This window comes from Siphateles boraxobius, unplaced genomic scaffold (assembly GCF_051911475.1).
Source record: "Siphateles boraxobius isolate OS27281-9 unplaced genomic scaffold, OSU_SipBor_1 151, whole genome shotgun sequence".
NCBI lineage: Eukaryota > Metazoa > Chordata > Actinopteri > Cypriniformes > Leuciscidae > Siphateles > Siphateles boraxobius.
The window spans coordinates 745,221-767,472 of record NW_027508757.1 but is presented as its reverse complement, the minus strand read 5'-3'; the positions used below and the strand labels follow the sequence as shown (position 1 = coordinate 767,472).

The 22,252-nt window shown below is 35.7% G+C and overlaps 1 protein-coding gene across 2 annotated transcripts in view; it reads right to left on the bottom strand.

Moving 5' to 3' along the window:
- The window catches only part of adamts14 (ADAM metallopeptidase with thrombospondin type 1 motif, 14), a 90,648-nt gene extending 68,766 nt beyond the window's left edge, over positions 1-21,882 (bottom strand). For both annotated transcript variants that reach the window (XM_077230855.1, XM_077230856.1), the window contains exons 1-3: positions 21,621-21,882; positions 20,545-20,921; positions 3,769-3,925 (exon numbers count right to left, since the gene is read on the bottom strand). In XM_077230855.1, coding sequence (XP_077086970.1) covers positions 3,769-3,925; positions 20,545-20,921; positions 21,621-21,699 — 613 coding nt within the window. In that variant the 5' untranslated portion in view covers positions 21,700-21,882. The remainder of the gene's footprint in view (positions 1-3,768; positions 3,926-20,544; positions 20,922-21,620) is intronic.
- Between the last annotated feature and the right edge of the window lie 370 nt (positions 21,883-22,252).

Sequence of the window (22,252 nt, the reverse complement as noted above, 5' to 3'; positions counted from 1 at the left end):
TACAAAAATCATGATGTTGAGGTCTATAATATCTTAATATCTTCATGCCTTATAAATGCATTTAGAAAATTAGACCTGGGTGATGATATAGTTACATTTTGCGACAATACAAGCGATCAAGCAGTTGAGATTTGCTATACTATATTTGTAACTTCACATGTACTATATGTATGCAGGTAAATGTAATGCATATTCAACTTTTATTACATCACTGGGCGATAGCATAGTTTACGATGGGTTTTCTACTTTATTACTGGTGGTATGTTGCACTAAAATACTGGTGAATGAGCAACTAGCAAGAAATTAAACATCATCATAATGGCTTATAGTTGCATTTAGCAAATTAGAGCTGGGCGATGATATAGTTACATTTTACGACAATACAAGCGATCAAACAGTTGAGATTTGCTATATATAGCTTCACATGTACTGTATGTATGCACGGAAATGTAATGCGAATTCAACCTTTAATATATCAATGGGAGATAACATAGTTTACAATGGGACATTGCACTAAAATACTGGTGAAAATACTAACATGAAATGAAACATTATCAGTCACATTCATCACCTCGTCTTCCCTAAATGTAACGGCATTAAGTCAAGGCTAAAGAAAAGTTCGTCAACAGAAACAGCTTGAGCGCTTCAAAACGAAATCTGCCTGCTCTGAAGTGTTATGAAACAATAAACATGACTTTATTTCAGGAGCGTGTTTCACCATCTGGTGTCTCCAAAGATAAAGCCTGAAGTGTCCCAGATCACAGCACACATTATTCACATTCTTATAAATAAATGCAGACGTGAAAGATTAAAGGTTGTGTCAAGCTTCAGAACCAGAGAAGTGAACACAAGAGAAGAAGAGACCCTCGTTTGATGGTTAAAGATGAGAAACTTGGCTGTGTTTCTAACCCTCGCTAGTGTGCGGCCTACGAAAGCAGCACTTTAAGTGAACGATCCTGATCCGAAGTCTGCAAAATTATCCTACCTTCTAAGATTACTTAAATTTTAATGTGTGTGTGTGTGTGTGTGTGTGTGTGTGTGTGTGTGTGTGTGTGTGTGTGTGTGTGTGTGTGTGAGAGAGAGAGAAAGTGTTTGTTGTAAGTGAATTCAATAACAAAACCACAATGCATTGCGGGATCAGAACGGATAGTATGCAAAGAAGTCGTACTTTAATCCCAGAGAGCAATTAAAAAGAAACTAAAATTTCTTGCAATGGCAAAAGTATCTAAAAGTACTAAAAACAGTCTATTTTACCCAATATTTGTCTGCACCAGTACCAGAATTATTTTACTCTCATTGAGATTTTTATTGGATTTTATTCAATATTTCTTTATTTTATTGAACTTTTTATTAATATTTTTAGTCAGTGTTTATTTTTATATATTCCATTTTTTTTTTTTTTGACGAAATGGAGAGAGCCCTATGATTCGCTAGGAGCCGCGAGTGCAATCTCACATTGTTTCTCCTTCAGAGCCGGAGTGTTTATGTGCTTTCTTCGTCTTAGTACGTCAATTACACTAAATTTTGGTAACCAGATAAAAAAAAGTGCTAACATCTTATTTATGTATTTTCAGTTCATGTTTTTTTAATTTCAAGTAATGAAAAAAAATGTTTAATGGTTTTAGTTATAGTTTTGGTTAACTATAATAACCCTGGTGTTTTTAATGCTTTTTAGAGGTCACTAGGTTTATTTCACATTTATTAATTCTGCATGAAGAATTCAGTAAGACTAGAACGACAGAAAGGGAAAACGATGATATTCCATCAGAAATCTCAGAAGGTCGAGTACAAATTATACTCCAGCTCAAGAAATGCACAGCAGAAATAAATATTATAGCGAAGAAACGTCAGGACTTCTGGCACTTCTCTCCATAAAACTCGTGGCATATGGTATTTACATTGACATTCTCTCATAATTTCACAGACGTCAGAGGCCGGTCTAGACTTCTGACCATCATTATGCTTTCGCTGGATTGCAGGTGTTGCACCGTACAGCTGCAAAAACCAGATTTTTTAAATTAGCGTTTTCATACACAGTTCTCACAGTAACCTAAAAACAGCTGAACTCAACTTCATACTGCGCATAACTAATCCTTTAATAATCTATTACACCAAGAGTATTACAGTACATGAGTATTACACCAAGTTTCTGCATCACTCTCATGCGTATCCATTATAAAGCATTCATGTCTCGTGTCTAGGATGAGCACGCATCCCGCTTTGCGTCACCGCACCGCATTTTCACCCCTTGTCCCGCACATCACATATTGAGAAAATGTCCCCTATGTTCATCAGTCTGTTGGTTTTTAATTATCATATTAATAAAACGTGCATGCGTTCTTTTGCCTTTTTAAGAGAACATTTTATTTATTCTTTTTGCGGCGTAGTTTTTCACCAACAGCGCTCCGTCAGAAGTACAAATACAACAGCCGTTTTTAAAATCCTATCCAGTGGTTGAAAGCACAGGAGTAAAGACGGATACTAGTGGGTCGTGACGCTGTCAATCAAAATGTGGAGCGTTGATTCGTTCATGTGTTTCTGTCAGAAAACAAATGGATGAGTCGGTAAATTAAATTTTGAATGTAACTTGTTTCATGCTGAGGTTGTTTTAATTCACATCCTTTCTAAAAAAAAAAAAATTAACGTTTTTGGTTGAATATATTCTTAATATATAAGACTGTCAATGATCTAAATTCATGTTGGTTTATATTTTATTTGTTCATTATTTATTTTGTTGGACTTGGTCAGAAGTGTTTCAGAAACGGGGATCTGCATGATGCCTGCAGTGATGTTGAATTTAAATGTCATGTAAAATAAAGACATGTTATGTTACATTGTGATGTAATGCTGTTTAAAGAACAAATAATTTTTCTCAGCTGAAAGGCAGAATACAAATGTTTTTATTAAGTTAGATAAACATTATATAACAGTTTCAGGTTATGTTTTAGTGTTGGTAACATGTCCCACACAAGCTTATAATCGTGCCAGATTTGGTTTGTTTGATGGTGTTCACCGTGGACAGAGTAATGTAATGGCCATGTCAAAAATAAAGAAATAAAGAAATTTCCACTGGAACATCTATCGCTGGATAAACAACACAAGCACACACATATTTAGTAATAATTATAATAACAATAATATATAATAATAATAATACACATTTAGTATTTTACAGTGAAATATTAATATTTCTTATTTTGTTCAATATTTTATTTAGTATTTTTTTATATTTATTTAGTTTTAAATATCATTATAATACATACTAATATAATAATTATTAATAGTTGTACTGTAAAATATTCTTATTTTGTAAAATATTTCTATTTAGTAATAATAATAATTAGTAATTAATTAATTATTATTATGACTGTTCTTAATAAACACTTTTTATTATACAGTGATATATTACAATAGTAATAGTTCTTATTTTTTTGATATTTTTATTTAGTAATAAATATTATAACACATAATATAATAATTATTATTATTAATAGTTCTACTGTATTTATTATTATTGTTCTCAAATACTATTTTTTATTGTACAATGAAATATTATTATTATTATTACATTATTTCTATATAATAATATATAGAAATATTATTATTATAAGAATATTAATAAATAGCATTTTTTAAATCATATTGCTACATAATAATACAAATTTGGGGGTAAATTGTGCGGACCTGGAGCTTTTTTTCCTCAAATCGGAATCAGAACAAATTAATCCGAGAAAAATCCCCATTGGATGTTTTTTAACCTCTGCTCACCTTCATTGTTGAGGTCGTCTCTCCTCTGACCCTTCTCCTTTTTGATGGCCGATCTTCGGTAGACCACGTGGACGCGACCTTTGACCTCGACCTCCTGCTGACCTTTCTCCAGCGGCTCGATGAAGAACTCCTCATCATCAGTGCGAATCAAGCCTGCCTGAAACCACACACAGATCATCAGACAAACACCACTGAACAAACTATATATTATTGGACTCCTAAATAGATATTTTAGCGTTGTTTTTTTATTACAAATTATGTAGGAACAGTAATAGACGAATTTATGACAAGAGTGCACCTCAAAAAATCAAATTTTTAATGCTAAAAGTTCATAATAAAACATAATCTAGTATTTGTCAATAAAAAAATTATAAAATAATATTATCCTCTAAAAAGTATAATATATATTATATATATATATATATATATATATATATAAAATGTATTATGACATCACATATTTTAGTAGTTATCATAAATTAGGTATCATTTGAAAGCTTACGAACTCAGAATTCATCCTGTGAAACCCGTTTTGAAATTGGACGTTGCGTTACCATAGAAACGGTGCTCTAAACTCTTTTATCAGGCTCCTCCCCTTTTGGGCATCATCTTTCATAATTTATTATCAAAACCTTTTCTAATCTTGACAAAACACATATTGTCAGAAAGGTCTGAGTCTCAAGGTTCCATATTTAGTGACAGAAGTGATATTTGGATAGAAATGTATTAGTTTGTTACGGCAGAATGCATACAATTAAATTCAATGGAATTCAATGTCACCCGGTGGCTATTTTTGGTATAACGCCTAAACAAAATCTCATGGGAACTTCAATTTTTGTGATATCAACTTTAAATTTGGAACACAACTTGGTTAGATATATGGCTTTACTCATTTTATAGTAATTTTATAGTAAAAAAAAATTGTCAAATATTTATTTTGTATAAAAGAAAAAATATTAATACGGTATTTTTGATTGACTGTAAATTTAAACTTCCGTAACTTTTTCATACTTTTATTTTTTTAAGTGCTTTCACTTCAGTAATAATCTGCTGAGTGTTTTCTTTAAAACAAGACCAAACTTAGGACTATATTCCAAAGCATTCTTGACATACACATCTGTATAGTGCATTTTAATGTCCATTTTCAAGGGCGGGGGGGGGGCAGTTAGTTAAGTTAAAGCTGTCGTTTCATCCTGAACGTGGCCAACAATAATATCAAGCAGGAATGCTATAAATATACTTTCAGTGATCCAGAGCATAATGGACAGTGTTTAGGACAGGACGAACTCCTCTTATGAGTTACTGTGTGTGTTTTATAAGGGTTAAAGAACACAATGATCGGTGTTCGAAGAGGCCAGAAACTGAACTCAAGATTCAGCTCAACATCTGCTCAGTCTAAAGCTCTCACCTGAACAAAAGCAGAAAGAAGCACTTTCATCTGGACTATAGAGAGCGTATGTGGGCCATAATGTAGGCCAGGACACTCAACGCATTATTATTTTTGATTATTGTAATCGTTGCTGCTGTTACAGCTCCAGTGAATGCTTTTGACATCAGCAGTAAAGCATTGAGGTTTGGTACTGACCTGATTTATGATCATACATTTAGTGCTGAAGATGAATTATCATGTAAATAATTGTGATTAACCATTTAATTCTGTTTTTCTTCTTGTCACTTACAGTGTAAGCCTAGTACAAGATGTTTTACTTGGAAATATATCTATGTAATAATAAAATAGGCCCATACAATTTACTTCAATGTTGTGGAAATTAATCATATTTAATTTTAAACACTACTGTTCAATAGTTTTTTTAATTAAATTGATCAAAAGTGACAGTAAAGACATTTATAATGTTTCAAAAGATTCTTTCTTTTGAACTTTCTATTCATTTAACATCATAAATGTTTCTTGAGCATCAAATCATCATATTATAGTGATTTCTGAAGGATCATGTGACACTGAAGACTGGAGTAATGATGCTGAAAATTCAGCTTTGATCACAGGAATAAATTACACTTTACTATATATTCACATAGAAAACAGATGATTTACATTGGAATAATATTTCACTATTTTTACAGCATTGTTGATCATATAAATGCAGCTTTGGTGAGCATGAGAGACTTCTTTCAAAAAACATTAATAATTCTTACTGACCCGAAACGTTTGAATGACAATATAATAAATGATATAAAAAGGAGGTACAATATTGTGCATTTAATGGCGTTTCTTTAATCGCTTAAATTTCCATTATCTGGATAGCAAAATGTGATGGAAATTTAAACTGCCCAATGCAGTTATCTCAAATAATTATGATTAGACTGAATAACTACGATTAACTAGAACATTTTTCAGGCCTAACCTAAAATACAACTTACACACACGGTTCTCACAAAAGAGTGAAGGAATATTTTCCCACCAGAAGTAAACAATCACCCTAACAGCGTCCAGAAAAGCACCGAGAACAGCCTAGCATCCCGACGGGCAGGTTTGCATGAGCAAACGCCTCTTATATTTACTCCAGGACATGGAAATATCTAGATAAAGCATGCAGAAACCCACCAGATCAAGTTCAGCTGGTGGGGTCACAGCCTGTCCATCATTTTACAATTCATGCCTGCCAATATGACTGAAAAAGCCTCTTTAAACGCGGATATACACTAAATTCCACATATCAGTTCCACTGACTTTGAAGGAGGATATTTATAATATAGCGAGACGCTCCGTCCAGATCCATACGGCCGAGAGATTTTCACACACACAAGCTAGAAGAATCACACAAGAGCAAAAAGCTCTTGGACAGTCAGTCTTCAGGCACATGAATATGCATAAACAGAACAAAATAAACTACATTTGCATTTCCAGAAAGAAATATCTGTATTTAGTTTTGTGTAAATTTAGGAATGAAATGTTGCATATTAATTAAGAGCTTGTTCTTTATTGCTGTCATGACTCTCAATGTACACATATAACAGTGTAAAAACAGCTAAAAATAGATGCACCAATCACAATTCAGTATGCAAATCAACGTCAGAAAAAAGACCAATCGGAATAGAATATTCAAAGTTTACATCATCAATGTCACATTTGGAAAGAATTCTGTCACTGCAAGTCAAAGGGAGATTTTCAAACTTTCCTAAAAAGTCGTCCAAGGCTGAAATGAAGTAATTGTATTACTTGTATTACTAGTAAAAAGATTTGATATTACTTATTACAGTCAGAATATGGGGGCCTGTAAGACTTTTGAGCTGAATAAAAGCAGAAATGCTTATAAAACAAACCCAAACCAAGGAGTAATGTATATTACAAGCACTATGAAAATACTAAATAACAATGCAAATACTTTGAAATGAAATGCACACACTCCTTCCTAACGGACCAAACGCTGTATTTGGGGGATCAAGACAGTAAAATTGTTTCTCAAAGATGTGATTACTGAAGAATAATGTGCAATACTGTAAAACAGAGTTGTTGTTTTTTTCTAAAAACTGCTCAGCAAACAAAAAGACAAAGAAAAGGCAAGCGTCCCGCGGTGAGAAGAACCCGGAGTCTCTCTTTATTCTCACACCACAGCAAAACATATCATTTGAGGGAGATTGTTTGTCAACCTATAATTTGTAGTCAGGAGCTCGTCCTTCTGTTTGAGGAAAACAATTCTGAGGGCCAGACATTTGGACAATGATACTTTTCCTAAGTAACAGTAAAGGCATTTCTAATTAAACAAAAGATTTATATTTCAAATAAATGCTGTTCTTTTCAACTTTCTATTCATTAAAGTATCCTAAAAAAAATGAATGTATCATGGTTTCCACAAAAATATGAAGCAGCACACCTGGTAGTACACACACCCACACACACACACACACACACACACACACCGATCAAGCACTGACAGGTGGAGTGAATAACACTGATTATCTCTTCATCACCGCGTCTGAGAGTGTGTGGGATATATTAGGCAGCAAGTGTTTTTTATGGTTATCTCTATGTGAAACTCTATGACCCCGTTCAGATGTTTGGCCAAAAGTGGCCCAAATCCGATTTTTTGGGGTCAAGTGAGCAGGTCAGACTTCTTCAGGAGTGTGAACACTCAAATCTTGCCCAGACTAGTCTTACAAGTTAGACATCAAATTTGTTTTTTTTAGACCATTCATAGCTTTATTTTAAATCAGTTACATAAAAACGTAGATTGGCCTAATTTAATACCGAAAAGTAAGACTGACTGTCCCTAGTGGTTCATACTAGAACTTAAGACACTGTCTTAACGTAACGGCTATGTTTATGCAAACGGCCAGGGGTCTGATTTTTTCAAATCAGATTTAGACCACTTCCATATGTGGTCCTGAAATATTTTATTTTAAATGCGGCCGCAGTGTGAACAACCAAGGCAGATTTGATGCGACTTTTGCGTCAATCTAAGTTGTTAAAGTATGGTGAATTTATATAAAAAAATGCTTCTTTATTGCCTTGTTATGTGCTATTATAGTGCTCGAAATAAATAAATAAAATAAATAAATCTACATTTGTCACAAATTATGCGCCGGCGAGTTAGCCGTAGACACAGACATTAAAATAAAAAACGTCACTATTCACGTCACATTCCCACCACTCCTGGCGTGAAGTTGTAGTGAATTTACAGCCATAACCCCGCAAAAGGCCAAAATAACCAATTTTGCTCTCTTTCTCTTCATTCTTCTCCTCCTCAGGAACATTACACAAACATTTTGAAATAAAAGCGAAAATGCATACTTCCTCCATAAACTCCCCAACTAAAGATAAAGATAAGATCAAATATACTTTAATGTCCCCCAGGGGGGAAATTTGTCTTGGGCTACAGTCACTATGACACACACTTACAACAAACCACATAAAATATAATATACACTGAGTATAGACAATACAAACATGCCTCATTACACTGTACAGTGAAAACGGTGCGCAACGCAGTGGGAATAAAAAGTGTACAAGTAGGTAACAATCATTTGTTACTGTTTAGCATCGTAATGGCAGCTGGCATGAATGAGTTTTTATACCTCTTTAACCTGCATTTCGGCATTCTGAATCGTTTACCTGAGGGTAACAACTCTAGTTCCTTATTGAGAATGTGGGTTGGGTCATCCAGAATCTTATGTGCCTCCCTGAGCACAGATTTTTCATACAATGACTGTAGGTAGCACTGTTCTTGGTAACCTACAATTCTGAAAGCTGTACTGATCAGACGCCCCAGCTTGGATTTAAACTGAACTGAAGGATTACCATACCAGGCCTGCATGCTATAACGTATCACACTCTCTGAAATCAATTAAAAAAACAGAAACAGGAGTTTGCTATTGACACCATACAATCTTAGCCTTCTTAAAAAGTACATCCTTTGTTCCAGCTTTAGTGCAAAAGTGCGCTGCGTCTGATGTCATTGGTATATATATAGTTCTTTTGCGCATACGGGTCAGTTCGACACCGCAAACAGTTCACACTGGAGTCTGATATAGGCCACATTTTAGAAGGTGATGTGAACAGCCAAACAAAAAATCGGATTTGAGTAAAATAATCCAAATTGAGCATTAAAGGGATAGTTCACCCAAAAATGTAAATTTGTAGTCAAATTTAGACACTGTAGTCACTTGGACTATTTTAACGATAAACTTTTCGGGGAACAAGTTTGAATCCCTTAGAAGCCTATGGAGGAGTGATCCAGCTCTCAGATTTAATCACAAATATATTAATTCGTGTTCCGAAGATGAACGAAGGTCTTACGGGGTTGAACAACATGAGGGAGAGTAAATACTGACAGAATTTACATCTTTGGGTGAACTATCCCTTTAAGACTTGCGGTGTGAACGGGGTCTAAGTGCTGACGTCTTGACCAGGTCTCTGTAGAAGAAGATATTGATATCTCAATGGGATCTACCCGGTTAAATAAAGGATAAATTAATAAATGATCATGTTGAACATCCCGCAGGGAAGCTTCACACAGATTCCAGAAGCCTTTCTCAGGACAACATGCTCTCACAGCACTACTACAACTCTTCATAATCCCATCAGTCAACACAGCCGGAGTAACTACACATCTCTCAGAATACACACGCTTCATATCCAGTGTAATATCAGCAGCTTTACAGGAACACTTCAAGCATAAATAACACGTCTTTCATCGTGTTAATCACCTCATGATGTTCCAAACCAGACATGAAGGCGAATAAATGACGACAGATTGAACTATTTCTATATTTATTCCACTGGCATCGTGTGTATCAGTTTTCCTGGCAGGTCCTTGACTGTACGTCTATGATGGAAACACAAATAGCCACTTCTTGATACTGTTAATGCTCCTGTTTCCAGCGCATGTAGACCGCACATCATCGCCGCTGCATCCATGTTCAGTACACACGCTTAAACTTATGAACTTCACACATTTAGGCAAATCTGTGGGATGTTTGTGCACATTTTACCGCTGAGCAGAAATCTATGGAAGCTTGTTTTCGCCACAGAATAAAACATTTTAAAAGATAATTGCGACTTTTTATCTCACAATTGTGAGTTTACATCTTGCAATTCTGAGAATTCTGACATATAAAGTCAGAATCGCATGATATATACTCACAATTGCGTGTTATAAAGTATTGCGAGTTTATATTTCACAATTCTGACTTCTCACAAAACACGCAATTGAGACTTTATATCACGTAATTCTGACACAGAATTGTGAGATAAAAAGTCGCAAATAGCTTTTAAATTTTTTATTCTGTGGCGGAAACAAGGTTCCATAGAAATCGGTCTGATTCTTTAGAAAAGTCATATTAACACGTTTTCCAGATTTAATGGTTTTCCAATTAATTACTTATAATACGGTTCCTGAGCTGCCATTGTTCGTAAAAACTATGCGTCCGTTTGCGTTATGCTGAATTTTCTTTAAAAATACAGCCCGAACAGTGATGTTTGATACACAAACAAATGATTATTATCAACTATTATCAAAATTATCAAATTATTCTTTTTAATGTGCCAGTGAAAAAATTCAAGATGCAGCTTCGCTCATGAGTTGAATCAGATTCACTCTCAGACAGCATTATAGTGTCGACCCAGATCCGGGCCACATCCGGTACATGTGGATTCAATGCGTACCAGATGTGGGCTGGATCCGGGCCGACACTATGTTGATGTCTGGGAGTGAATCCTTTAAAATAGTTCACAACTGACTCCATTACTGAACTGCGAGTCATTTTTCAGTCACGTCTGATTCAAAATGAGCCAAGAACTTAGTGATGCTTAGGTTCGTGAAACAAAAGTCTGTTTACTGATTGGTTGTTCAGATGACCACATGTAAATTATAGAAAACCTAAAACAATCACACAAGAACAATAAGATCTTGGACAGTCAGTCTTCAGGCACATGAACATGCATAAACAGAACACAATAAACTACATTTGCATTTCCAGAAAGAAATATCTGTATTTAGTTTTGTGTAAATTTAGGAATGAAATGTTGAATATTAATTAAGAGCTTCTTCTTTATCATGACACTCAATGTACATATATAACAGTGTAAAAACAGCTAAAGATGGGAAAAATAGATGCACCAATCACAATTCAGTATGCAAATCAACGTCAGAAAAAAGACCAATCGGAATAGAATATTCAAAGATTACATCATCAATGTCACATTTTGAAAGAATTTTGTCACTGCAAGTCAAAGGGAGATTTTCAAACTTTCCTAAAAAGTCGTCCAAGGCTGAAATGAAGTAATTGTATTACTTGTATTACTAGTAAAAGTGATTGTTATTACTTATTACAGTCAGAATATGGGGGCGTGTAAGACTTTTGTAGACCTGTAAGATAAATGATATAATACCATATTTAATAAATGTATTATAATATATATTTTTTTAAAGGGTTGATTGAACTGTATGTGAAACTTTGTTTAGATGACATGTTGGAACCATAAGCATCACAATACTTTATTCATTCATTAAAACAGGGAGAAATATTATGGCACAAATACAATCTATACAAATACAAAAAATTTAAATAATTTGTAGTTTGCACTAAATACTAGAAATTACTCATGTGTGTGTGTATAAACAATAATATATCATAAATTATAATATAAATAAGTTCTGAATAATATTTATTTATATTTAATCATTAGAATTTTTAACTCCCTATGATAGTTTCTCTTTCGTCAGGACTCCTGTATAGTTCACTGTGCAGAAAAGTGCATTAAATGAACAACTTTCCATCAGAAGAGCAGCGTGAGCGTGGAGATAATGAAGGCTGGCTCCTTCTTGTCAGCGCTGAAACGCAAAAACAAGACATCTCGCTTCTGTGAGGACCATGTAAACATAAGTGCAAACTAGTGACGGCACGTCCAGATTTCCCAGAATCCAGGGAGGTCCGGCTGAATCTAGCAACCACAAAGATCTTGGACGCAGAGATGCACTTTCACAGCATTGCATATCACCATGCGTTTCTAAACTGGATTTGCTGTGGGTTGACTATGAGACGAGTCTGAGATAGAAATAGTCCAGAGATTCAACTGACAGCTGTCACATTCACTTTTTAAAGGGGTGGTTGATTATGATTTCACTTTTCTAACTTTAGTTAGTGTGAAATGTTGCTGTTTGAGAATAAACAACATCTGCAAAGTTATGACGCTCAAAGTTCAAAGCTTAAGGACTACAACAAACGGCTGGTCGGGACTACACGAGCTTCCTCCTGGGTTAGTGACATCACAAACCCTAAAATTTACATAAACCCCGCCCCCAGGAAAACGATTTATAGATTATCATGACAGAATATGCTAATCAATGACTGAGATAACTACACATCAGCTTCATAAATTCATCAACTAACCATTCAGAAATGTTGTCTACATGTTGTCACTTCTTCTCTCCATCTTTGTCCGACTCTAGTTTAAACATAAAAGGCTAAAAGTTTTTGAAATTTTCAGTGCGTGTCTGTGTGAGGTAATCGCAGCTGCTAACACACAAGCTCTTGAAGCTCCGCCCCCTGTGCCGGGAGTAGCAGCTCATTTGCATTTAAAGGGACACACACAAAAACTGCATATTTTTGCTCACCCTCAAAAAGGGACAATTTTAACATGCAATAAAAAAGATCTGTGGTGTATTTTGAGCTAAAACTTCACATAAACACTAACATCAGAGATTTATTTTACATCTTGTGAAAAGGGCATTATAGGACCCCCTTTTTTACCCGCTTTCACATGCACATGACAAACTCAGGACAGGTTTTAAAGCGTGCATGTTCAGCGTGTCCTCAATTGCATGCATGCCGATTTATTCAGCAAACTCTCCTGAGGTTTGTAGGGTGGTGGACGTTCTTCGACACACACACACACACACACCCTGCAAGCCAAGACGTGCTCGTGTTGATGTTGGCGCGCTCTCAATCACACGCTCGGCAGCTGATCTATCTTTACCGTGACAGGCGTGTTTCCGAGCCATACGATGATCTCATCGCTTGAAGGGGACACCCTGCTATTCATGAAACCTCGAGGATGTGCTTTCAAATGCTGCGCATTACAGCCGCTAATGCGCATCTCTTATCTGTGCTCACGCTGAGAGCAGCTGTCTGGGCATTCTGGGATTTGTCCATCAGCGACTGCGTGTCCAATGACCTGCTGGACGGAGCTGGATAAAGTGGAACAAACTTTCAATAACATCCTCTCCGTTGTGTAAGAGCTCTGATGTGGAGCTGTTTGTGTCCATCGATGCACTCCGTCAATAACTTCATGTGCACTGAATCCTGTACACTCAGATATGAGTTTGACAGACTGTAGATAAGAGCAACCAAGCGGATCGATATTGGTTTGAGAACAGTGTCACACAGAACAACAGTTCTGTGTTCAGTTGAGTTGAGTGCTTGCAACTCAATTTATTCAGACACTTCAACATTTCTCACATTATCACAGTTTATTCGCTTGTTTAGAAAATGGTAATAAAACATGACAAGAATTAATCAAATTCATGATTGTTCTATTAATGCTAGACATGCTGTGATCCAAATTAAAGTTATCCACAGACTTCATCATTCGAGGACCAAATTACATAGGATTTACCCAAATGTATCCTCTACATGTAAAATCGCAGAATACCTTGTCTCATTCATTTAGTTATGTCATAAAATCTGGCCTTTCTGGCAGCATATATTTGAATTTCTCTCAGAAGCATATAAAATAGACTTGGCACCTGAGCCAAAAGTGGGCATTTTTTTGGGACCCTTCAAGTATAGGAAATACATATTTATCGCAAGCTGCTTCATTATGCATGATCTTAGCAAAAAAAGCAATTTTACAGAAGTGGAAATCTGAGTCGGGGCCCATATTTGAGAGTTAGCTCAGAGACCTTTGCTGAGATATAAATTAGCATATGCATATAGTTATATATACTAAATATATTAGTTTCACCTTTTAATTTGAATTACTGAAATACACAAACTTTTGCAGGATATTCTAATTTTTCGAGTTTCACCTGTAAATAGAGTTTTGGTGCCAAATATAGCAGAAAATTTGGTGAAAATCACTGTAAGCCAATTAATGAACAATCTTTCGCAATATAGACAGTTACGAGGCAACTAAATAATGCATTGCTTTGGCTGTAACAGGGTGTCAAAAACTAAAAAACTAAGTAACTGACTTGCTCAGATTCTGTTGCTTTTCCATGACAGTATTTGAGCTGAGAGAAACTGAGCTCAAAAGGCTTCAGATATATGCTTTTGCTACATCTACAACACTGAGAATGCATACTGAACATTTGCTGCTTAATGATTTGCATTCTGACACATTTCAGAAAGCAGCAACACACAAAATCAATGTTGCAAAGCTAGATGCTTTTATGCACAAGATTTTCACATGCTTTCTGTATGTTTTATGTCTCACGTTACAATTGCAAGATGCATTAAAATGCGTATACAGTCAAACCACAAATTATTCAGACACCAGATATAATTTTTTATATCATATAGCTATCATATTTTTATATAAATAGAAAATTGCAAATGACCAATAAGCCCTTAAGAAGTTATAAATCAAGATTAAGTAAGGATTTTATTGGATTCCACATTTTTACAAATGTCTTGGGTCTATTATGCATGATTATACTTTTCAGAGGGCCGACATTTCTGTATTTAAAATTCTTTTTTTTTTTATTGATTTCATGTTATATTCTAATTTTCTGAGATTTTGAATTGGGGTTTTCATAAGCTGTAAGCCACAATCATCAAAATTATAACTTTTTCACGATATTCAAATTTTTCGAGTTTCACCTGTACATCATAAATGCATCAAAACTTCAGAGAGATGTTTGGACCACCTCGTTTCCACCCACGTTTCAGCTTTCATAACCGTGTCTGGAAGGCTTCAGTGCCACAGTAAACGTTGATCACATCCTCATGTCCTACAGAAACACTTCATTACTGTGATGCACAGATGCTCAGTTTACCTGTCGAGTCACGGACTCATAAACTGCCCTAAGGGCTGATAAAACGCTTTCAATGAGAATACAATTATATTTCATCCTTGGAAGTTGCAAAAGTCTGCAATGCTGTCAGTATGTAGTGTGCCAAAATAACTGATGCATGTCAGAGCACAAGATGAAGTTTTAAGCCATATTCAGTAAACAACTACTTCAACTGAGAACAGCGGCAGTGATTTCACCAGCACAGCCGGTCTCTGTGGGCTTCAGGTGCAATAAACACTGAGGAAACTCATTTAGATGGGTTGCTCATCAATAGAAACATGATTTGCGGTGCTAAAGAAACTGGAGTAGATGGTATATTTCAATCTGAATGTAATTTAGCGGCTTTAGACTGAAATCACTCAACAATATCAATAAAACAAGTTTGGTTTCTAAACTTTACTGTTTCATAATGAAGGAAAACAGTGCTAAATTCAGACTGGAATACTAATGTGCACAGTACAAAACCCAATGTGAAACATTATGTGCAACCATACGCATTTTGAAAAGTAGTATACTCTACATTGTTGTCACATGATGACCTCATTACGTGCTTGAGTAGATTCCACTTATTTAATTAAAACAGTTACATTGCATTTCTGAAATCCAATCTGTAAAAAACGATAAGTTTCCATCCAAAGGTGTGAACTGAACATCGTTTCCATGACATGTGGTTAAGAGAACAAAATCTTCAACAAAATTGTCACTTCCTGGGAAATTGGTGCAAAATATCTGTGATAAAGATGGAAGTTGCTTGAATCAGGGAAAAAACTGTGGCTGTTTTTCCCTCCATCATAAACGAGTGTCTCGAGCGCGTGACGAAACACAATAAACACTGTCATGTTCTCTTGCGTTCGGGAACACACTCGTGTGTGTGTGACGCTTCTGGAGGGAATTAAACCCAATCATTCAGATCACACACTTCGACTCCGGCGTTTCAGAAACACCAAACCAACATTAGAGATGCTGCGATGTGATTGGTCCGCTGCTTACTCCAGTTACCCAATCACAGCTGACGCTGAGGCAGATCCAGCGAATTATTCAGAAAATCTAAGTTTATGCACATATCGTATCAAAAAAAATAACTATCTACCTCAATTTAGTGCCTACGTTTTTTATGCTTATTTTTAGTTTCCATTCAGTGTTTTTAATGTGATATCCCAAAATTAAGATGCAAATAGGTGAATGGAGACTAATACATAGCTAGACCATAATGAAAATATGTAAAAAATCACACTTCATATAATTAACTTCCATTCGTTGATCACACTTAAAGGTCAAATCAAGCGTGTTGCATTGTGGGATGCAGTATTCGACACATTGTGCTCTGTTGCATGTGCACATAAAGCAGGTCATACACATATTCTATGCACACAGAACCTAATGCAGGGCTAAACTGACATATGTATATTGTGCATAGTATGTGCATATTAACTAATGGAAGTTAATTACATGAACTGTGATTTTGTCCATATTTTCATGATGCATTAGCTATGTTTGGCATGCATTGTCATGCTTATTGAAAATACACTCACACTATCTTACTGTCCTTTTTCACACCCAGTTAAACCGACTTTCAGCTTTTTAGCAGAGTAATCTTGAATATTTCAGGCTTGCACATCATAAATTGTGAATGCAGTTGCACACAAATAAGCCAGAGCGCTTTCACTCTCCCGTCCCTAAACTACATCCTCTTGCACAGAATGACTGTTGTGTTCGGGACTCGCGTATCGGCTCGGTCCGGGACGGTGGCGCAGGAGACAGCGTGTCATTGTCCTGACACTCATTACCTAAGCGAGTAATCGATGTGGCCGTAATGAAAGATCTCATTGTGTGAACGTGCTGGCGGGACAGAGGCGCTGTGTTCCTGGAGGAAATCACTGCTGTGACGGGATCGGGTTGCCTTGAAAAAGCATCGCCTCCTAAAGCTCTTTGATTAAACTAATAACAGTGAAGACGACAACACACACACACGTTCTGTCACAGCAGTGCTGGAGTGTGTCGAGCGGCGTGTGACAACAACAACAACACAAGCACATGCACACGGTTAACAGCGAACGCTCTCAGTTATGAGCAAACCTTCTTCCTGGAACATTAATATCTAGTTATCTGGACTCATAAACGTTAGCACAAAAATGTTATTTATAAATCATTCATGGGACATTTTTTTCAACATTTTATTTGGACATTCCCCTAACGTTTTACGGCTTGTTTCAGAACGTTCAGAGAACGTTCAAATGTAACGTTCCCATAATGTTTGAAGAATGATCAAATGGAATGTTTCCTTAATGTCGCATTACAAAGAAAAAAGCTTTTAAAACGTTTAAAAACTGTACGTCTTTTGAAGGTTCACAGAACATTCAGAAATTATGTTTTTATAACTTATTGGGAATGTTAGCAGAATGTTGTTAGAAAACATTGTGTTAGCTTATACATATGGAAGCTTATTTCCACCACAAAATAAGAATATAATAAGGTAAATCAGACTTTTTATTTACTTTTAATGACTTTTTTCTCAGAATTCTGCGTTTATATCTCGCAGTTTTGACATTTTTCCAGAATTCTGAGTTTACATCTCGATTTATAACAATTTTCTCGGTATTCTGAGTTTATATCTCAAAATAATGACTTTTTTCTCGGAATTCTGAGTTCATATCTCAAAATTATGACTTTTTTTCTCAGAATTCTGAGTTCATATCTCAAAATTATGACTTTTTTTCTCAGAATTCTGAGTTCATATCTCAAAAATAAGACTTTTTCTCAGAATTCTGAGTTCATATCTCAAAATTATGACTTTTTTTCTCGGAATTCTGAGTTTATATCTCAAAATAATGACTTTTTTCCTCAGAATTCTGAGTTTATATCTCAAAATTATGACTTTTTTTCTCAGAATTCTGAGTTCATATCTCAAAATTATGACTTTTTTTCTCAGAATTCTGAGTTTATATCTCAAAATAATGACTTTTTTCCTCAGAATTCTGAGTTTATATCTCAAAATTATGACTTTTTTTCTCTGAATTCTGAGTTTATATCTCAAAAAATGACTTTTTTTCTCAGAATTCTGAGTTTATATCTCAAAATAATGACTTTTTTCCTCAGAATTCTGAGTTCATATCGCAAAATTATGACTTTTTTTCTCAGAATTCTGAGTTTATATCTCAAAATAATGACTTTTTTCCTCAGAATTCTGAGTTTATATCTCAAAATTATGACTTTTTTTCTCGGAATTCTGAGTTCATATATCAAAATTATGACTTTTTTTCTCGGAATTCTGAGTTCATATATCAAAATTATGACTTTTTTTCTCAGAATTCTGAGTTTATATCTCAAAATTATGACTTTTTTCTTGTAATTCTGAGTTTATATCTCAAAATAATGACTTTTTTTCTCAGAATTCTGAGTTTATATCTCAAAATTATGACTTTTTTTCTCGGAATTCTGAGTTTATATCTCAAAATAATGACTTTTTTCTCAGAATTCTGAGTTTATATCTCAAAATTATGACTTTTTTTCTTGGAATTCTGAGTTTATATCTCAAAATAATGACTTTTTTTCATTATTAAGATAATTGCAACTTGCAATTATGACTTTTTCCCCAGAATTCCCAGTTTACATCTTGCAATTCTGATTTTTTTTTTTATTAAATTTTTGAAACCTGACCCGACTGCATGCGGATTTCTGAAGTTCCTGACAGAATTTTGAGGAAAAAACAGTCAGAACTGCAAGTTGTAAACACATTTCTGAGGGAAAAAAAGTCTGAATAGTGAGATATAAATTCTCAACTGAAAAATGTCAATTGGGAGATACAAAGTTGCCTTTTTTAAATTTTTATTCTGTATTGGAAATAATCTTCCATACACACTGCACGCCACATAACTGTGAGTTTGCGAGACCTGCAGCTGCTTTCTTGCAGTCTGTGTTTTGATTTTGAGACTTGTGCACTGAGGAATGACCACTATCAAGGGTGCACTTACTCAGGTTTAAAGGGTCAGAAGAGTTAACTGAATCCATGCATCGGGGGTTGGGGAGATCTAGGATGGTTTGAGTCAAATCCTCAAGACAGAAAGTTTCCATAAGAGAACAAAACAAAGCAGACGCCAGAATCCTCGAGTTCCTGTTCGGACAGTATGTTGACTGTTGCACAGAACTGATTATGTTTCAGCTCCCAAATTAATGACTCCTGTCATACTCTGAGTACATTAGTGTAATCTGACCCTCGGATAAGGACTTCAGAGGGACAGACTGACATCATTAGTTTGACTAGGAAAGTGAAAGTATGGCCAGCGTTGGTGGGCATGTGAATCTTACGTAAGAGCTGGAAAGATTGGAGACTACAGCGGTTTGACAGTTGAACATGTCCGGAGGGCAGCAGATAATCAGTAAACTCAGATTTACACAACAGTTTGAGTGCGCCATTATAATGAATACAGTAGTACTGGATGCATCGCTGGCTGTGTCCCAAAACTCAGTGAGCTGCAAACCTGACATCTTCACTTCTGATGCCCCAAAATACTATCCATATTTGGACTGGAGTCCTCTTATGATGCAATATGCTGTACATGCCAAAACATCTGTCTATGTTTGGAGAGCAACTATGATGCCCAAAAAAGCTTTATGCTATTACCACGGCCGAAATTAAGGCAAGACACTTGGTGTTTTTTCATGCATTGGTCAATTTTGAGATTTTGGGGATATGTCATTTCATATGCTGTTTCAGGCTAGAGAAAATAAAACATCCAACATACACTTTTAAGTGTTTATTTTATTGCACTTTATCTATTTGCATCTGTAGACTTTAATAACAATACGTATCTTTAAAAAAGAGTTAGAAATCTCCACTTTAGCCGCACTTTTGTTTTATTCCTATCTACAGTAGTCAACATTCAGTTCATGAAAGTTGTCCTAAGATAACTTTCATGATATATATGAACTAACATGATATATATATATATAATTTTATTTTTTTAATCTCCTGTGTAAAAACCTTCAACCCACCAAAATATGTAGAAGAATTTTCAACCTGGCTTCATCCAATGTTCAAATTTCTGTTATGAAACTGTGCAAATGAGTGCATATTTAATTAGAGAATGCCTGATTTGCATATTTAAACAATGCATATTGATATTGATTAGTTCAACCTTTACCCTATTCTCCGGGGTGTCTTGCCTTTAAAAATGCTCCACATCTATTTATGCACAAAAATGCACTAATTTTGCATCTCGCTGGGTTTTGACACAAAGCTGCACACACACTTATGAAGCCCAAGGTTGGCATCATCTCACTGGTTTTTGAGGCTGTTACTTACCAGTCCATCACAGTTACTGATGGCCACTGAGGCCTTCGGCATGTCCGTTACATCCCCGGTAAACACACAGTCTCCGAGCATGCGCTCTTTGGCCTGCTCCTCGAAATCCTCCTGCCACTGAACGAAGGCTCCAGGGGCCACGAGTCTCCTGTTGGCCCTCAGGCGCAAGTGCAGCTCCTTTCCGAACACCGTGACGTTGAAGAACAGCTGCTGCGCGTTGAGGGCCTCGCGAGGCGTCACGGGCGCGTCGCGCGGGACGCGTTTCCTCCCGGATGATGACGCTCTCGCGGAGAGCACGTGAGACACGAACCGGCCGCGCGCGTCCGTGCTGAACGGGACCATCAGGCCGAATTCACTCAGCTTACCGGACCGATTCCCTGACAGAAACAAACAGGATTTTATTACTGACAGAAGATTGCATAGGGCTACTTATGTAAACATGAGATAAAAGCGCGCAACTGAGATATGCAAAATTAAAATAAATAAATATGAAATGCATGATCAATCAACTAAAAGATGGGGAAAGGAATGTTTTATGAATATAAAAAGTTGTAATGTTATAGGCTATAACGTTTTATGGTTACACTTTATTTTAAAGTGACTTTGTTACAGTGTAATTATATATTTTAAGTACTGAGTAATAATAAAATGTCTTAAGGCAACAATAGGGTTAGGATTAAGTTTTGGTTTACTTGCATGCAATTATGCATAATTTATAGTTATTTCTATAGTAACTGCATGTACCTATGTATCAATGACACTGTAAAAAAAGTGTTGCCCTATTTATAGACATATGAATGAAAATGCATGCACCAATTAATCTTTGACATTAATAAATAAATAAATATGAAATGCATGATCAATTAACTAAAAGAAGGGGAAAGGAATGTTTTATGAATATAAAAGTAGACGTATTAATGATTATGCATGCATAACTTCGCATGCACGCAGAATTTTGACGAGTTCTTTGTGTTTATCTCGCTAAAAGTTCATTCTCGTGAAGAACATCCAGCTGTGGAATATTACTGTTCACACTGAAAAACAAAGATAAAGTCGTATAAATCAGCTTCTCTTACCATGAGATTTTGCAGCTTGTCTATAGTCCAGAAATAAGAGGTTTATCGTACAGTACATGAATAGATAAATATAATCCATAGCTGCCAATGCACGAAACTTTGCTTCTGGAAGTCGATTGTAAACTCTCCTCCTGGACGCGTTTCATGAGGAACAGTGTGTTTGAGAAAGTTGCGACGAACTGCAGAGCATTGTGAGTGTCACAGAGAGTTTGTGCAGAGTTCTGATGGACTGAAGTGGACTGGACTCAGACTCACACGGGACGTCCCATCACTGACGACAGCTCGAGCTGAGACAGCATGAAAAACGCGTCTTTAATGTGCAAATGTGCTTTCGATCAGAGGGAATTCAATGGCTGAACGTGGTTTAATGCATTGTGGTGCTTTTGTTGAACTCTTTCGCGCATTTACACCGCGCGGAGGGAAAAAAGGCAACTTTTGAAAAAGGCATTTAAAGGGACAGTTCACCCAAAAACTAAAGTTCTGTCATTTATTATGCACACTTAGTTTCCATAAAGCAAGTCATAAAAACAGTATGCGCTATATTCCAAGTCACACACTTTTAAATGCAAAGTCTTAAAAGGGTTAGTTCTCCTAAAAATGAAAATTCTGTCATTATTATTTCTCATGTTGCT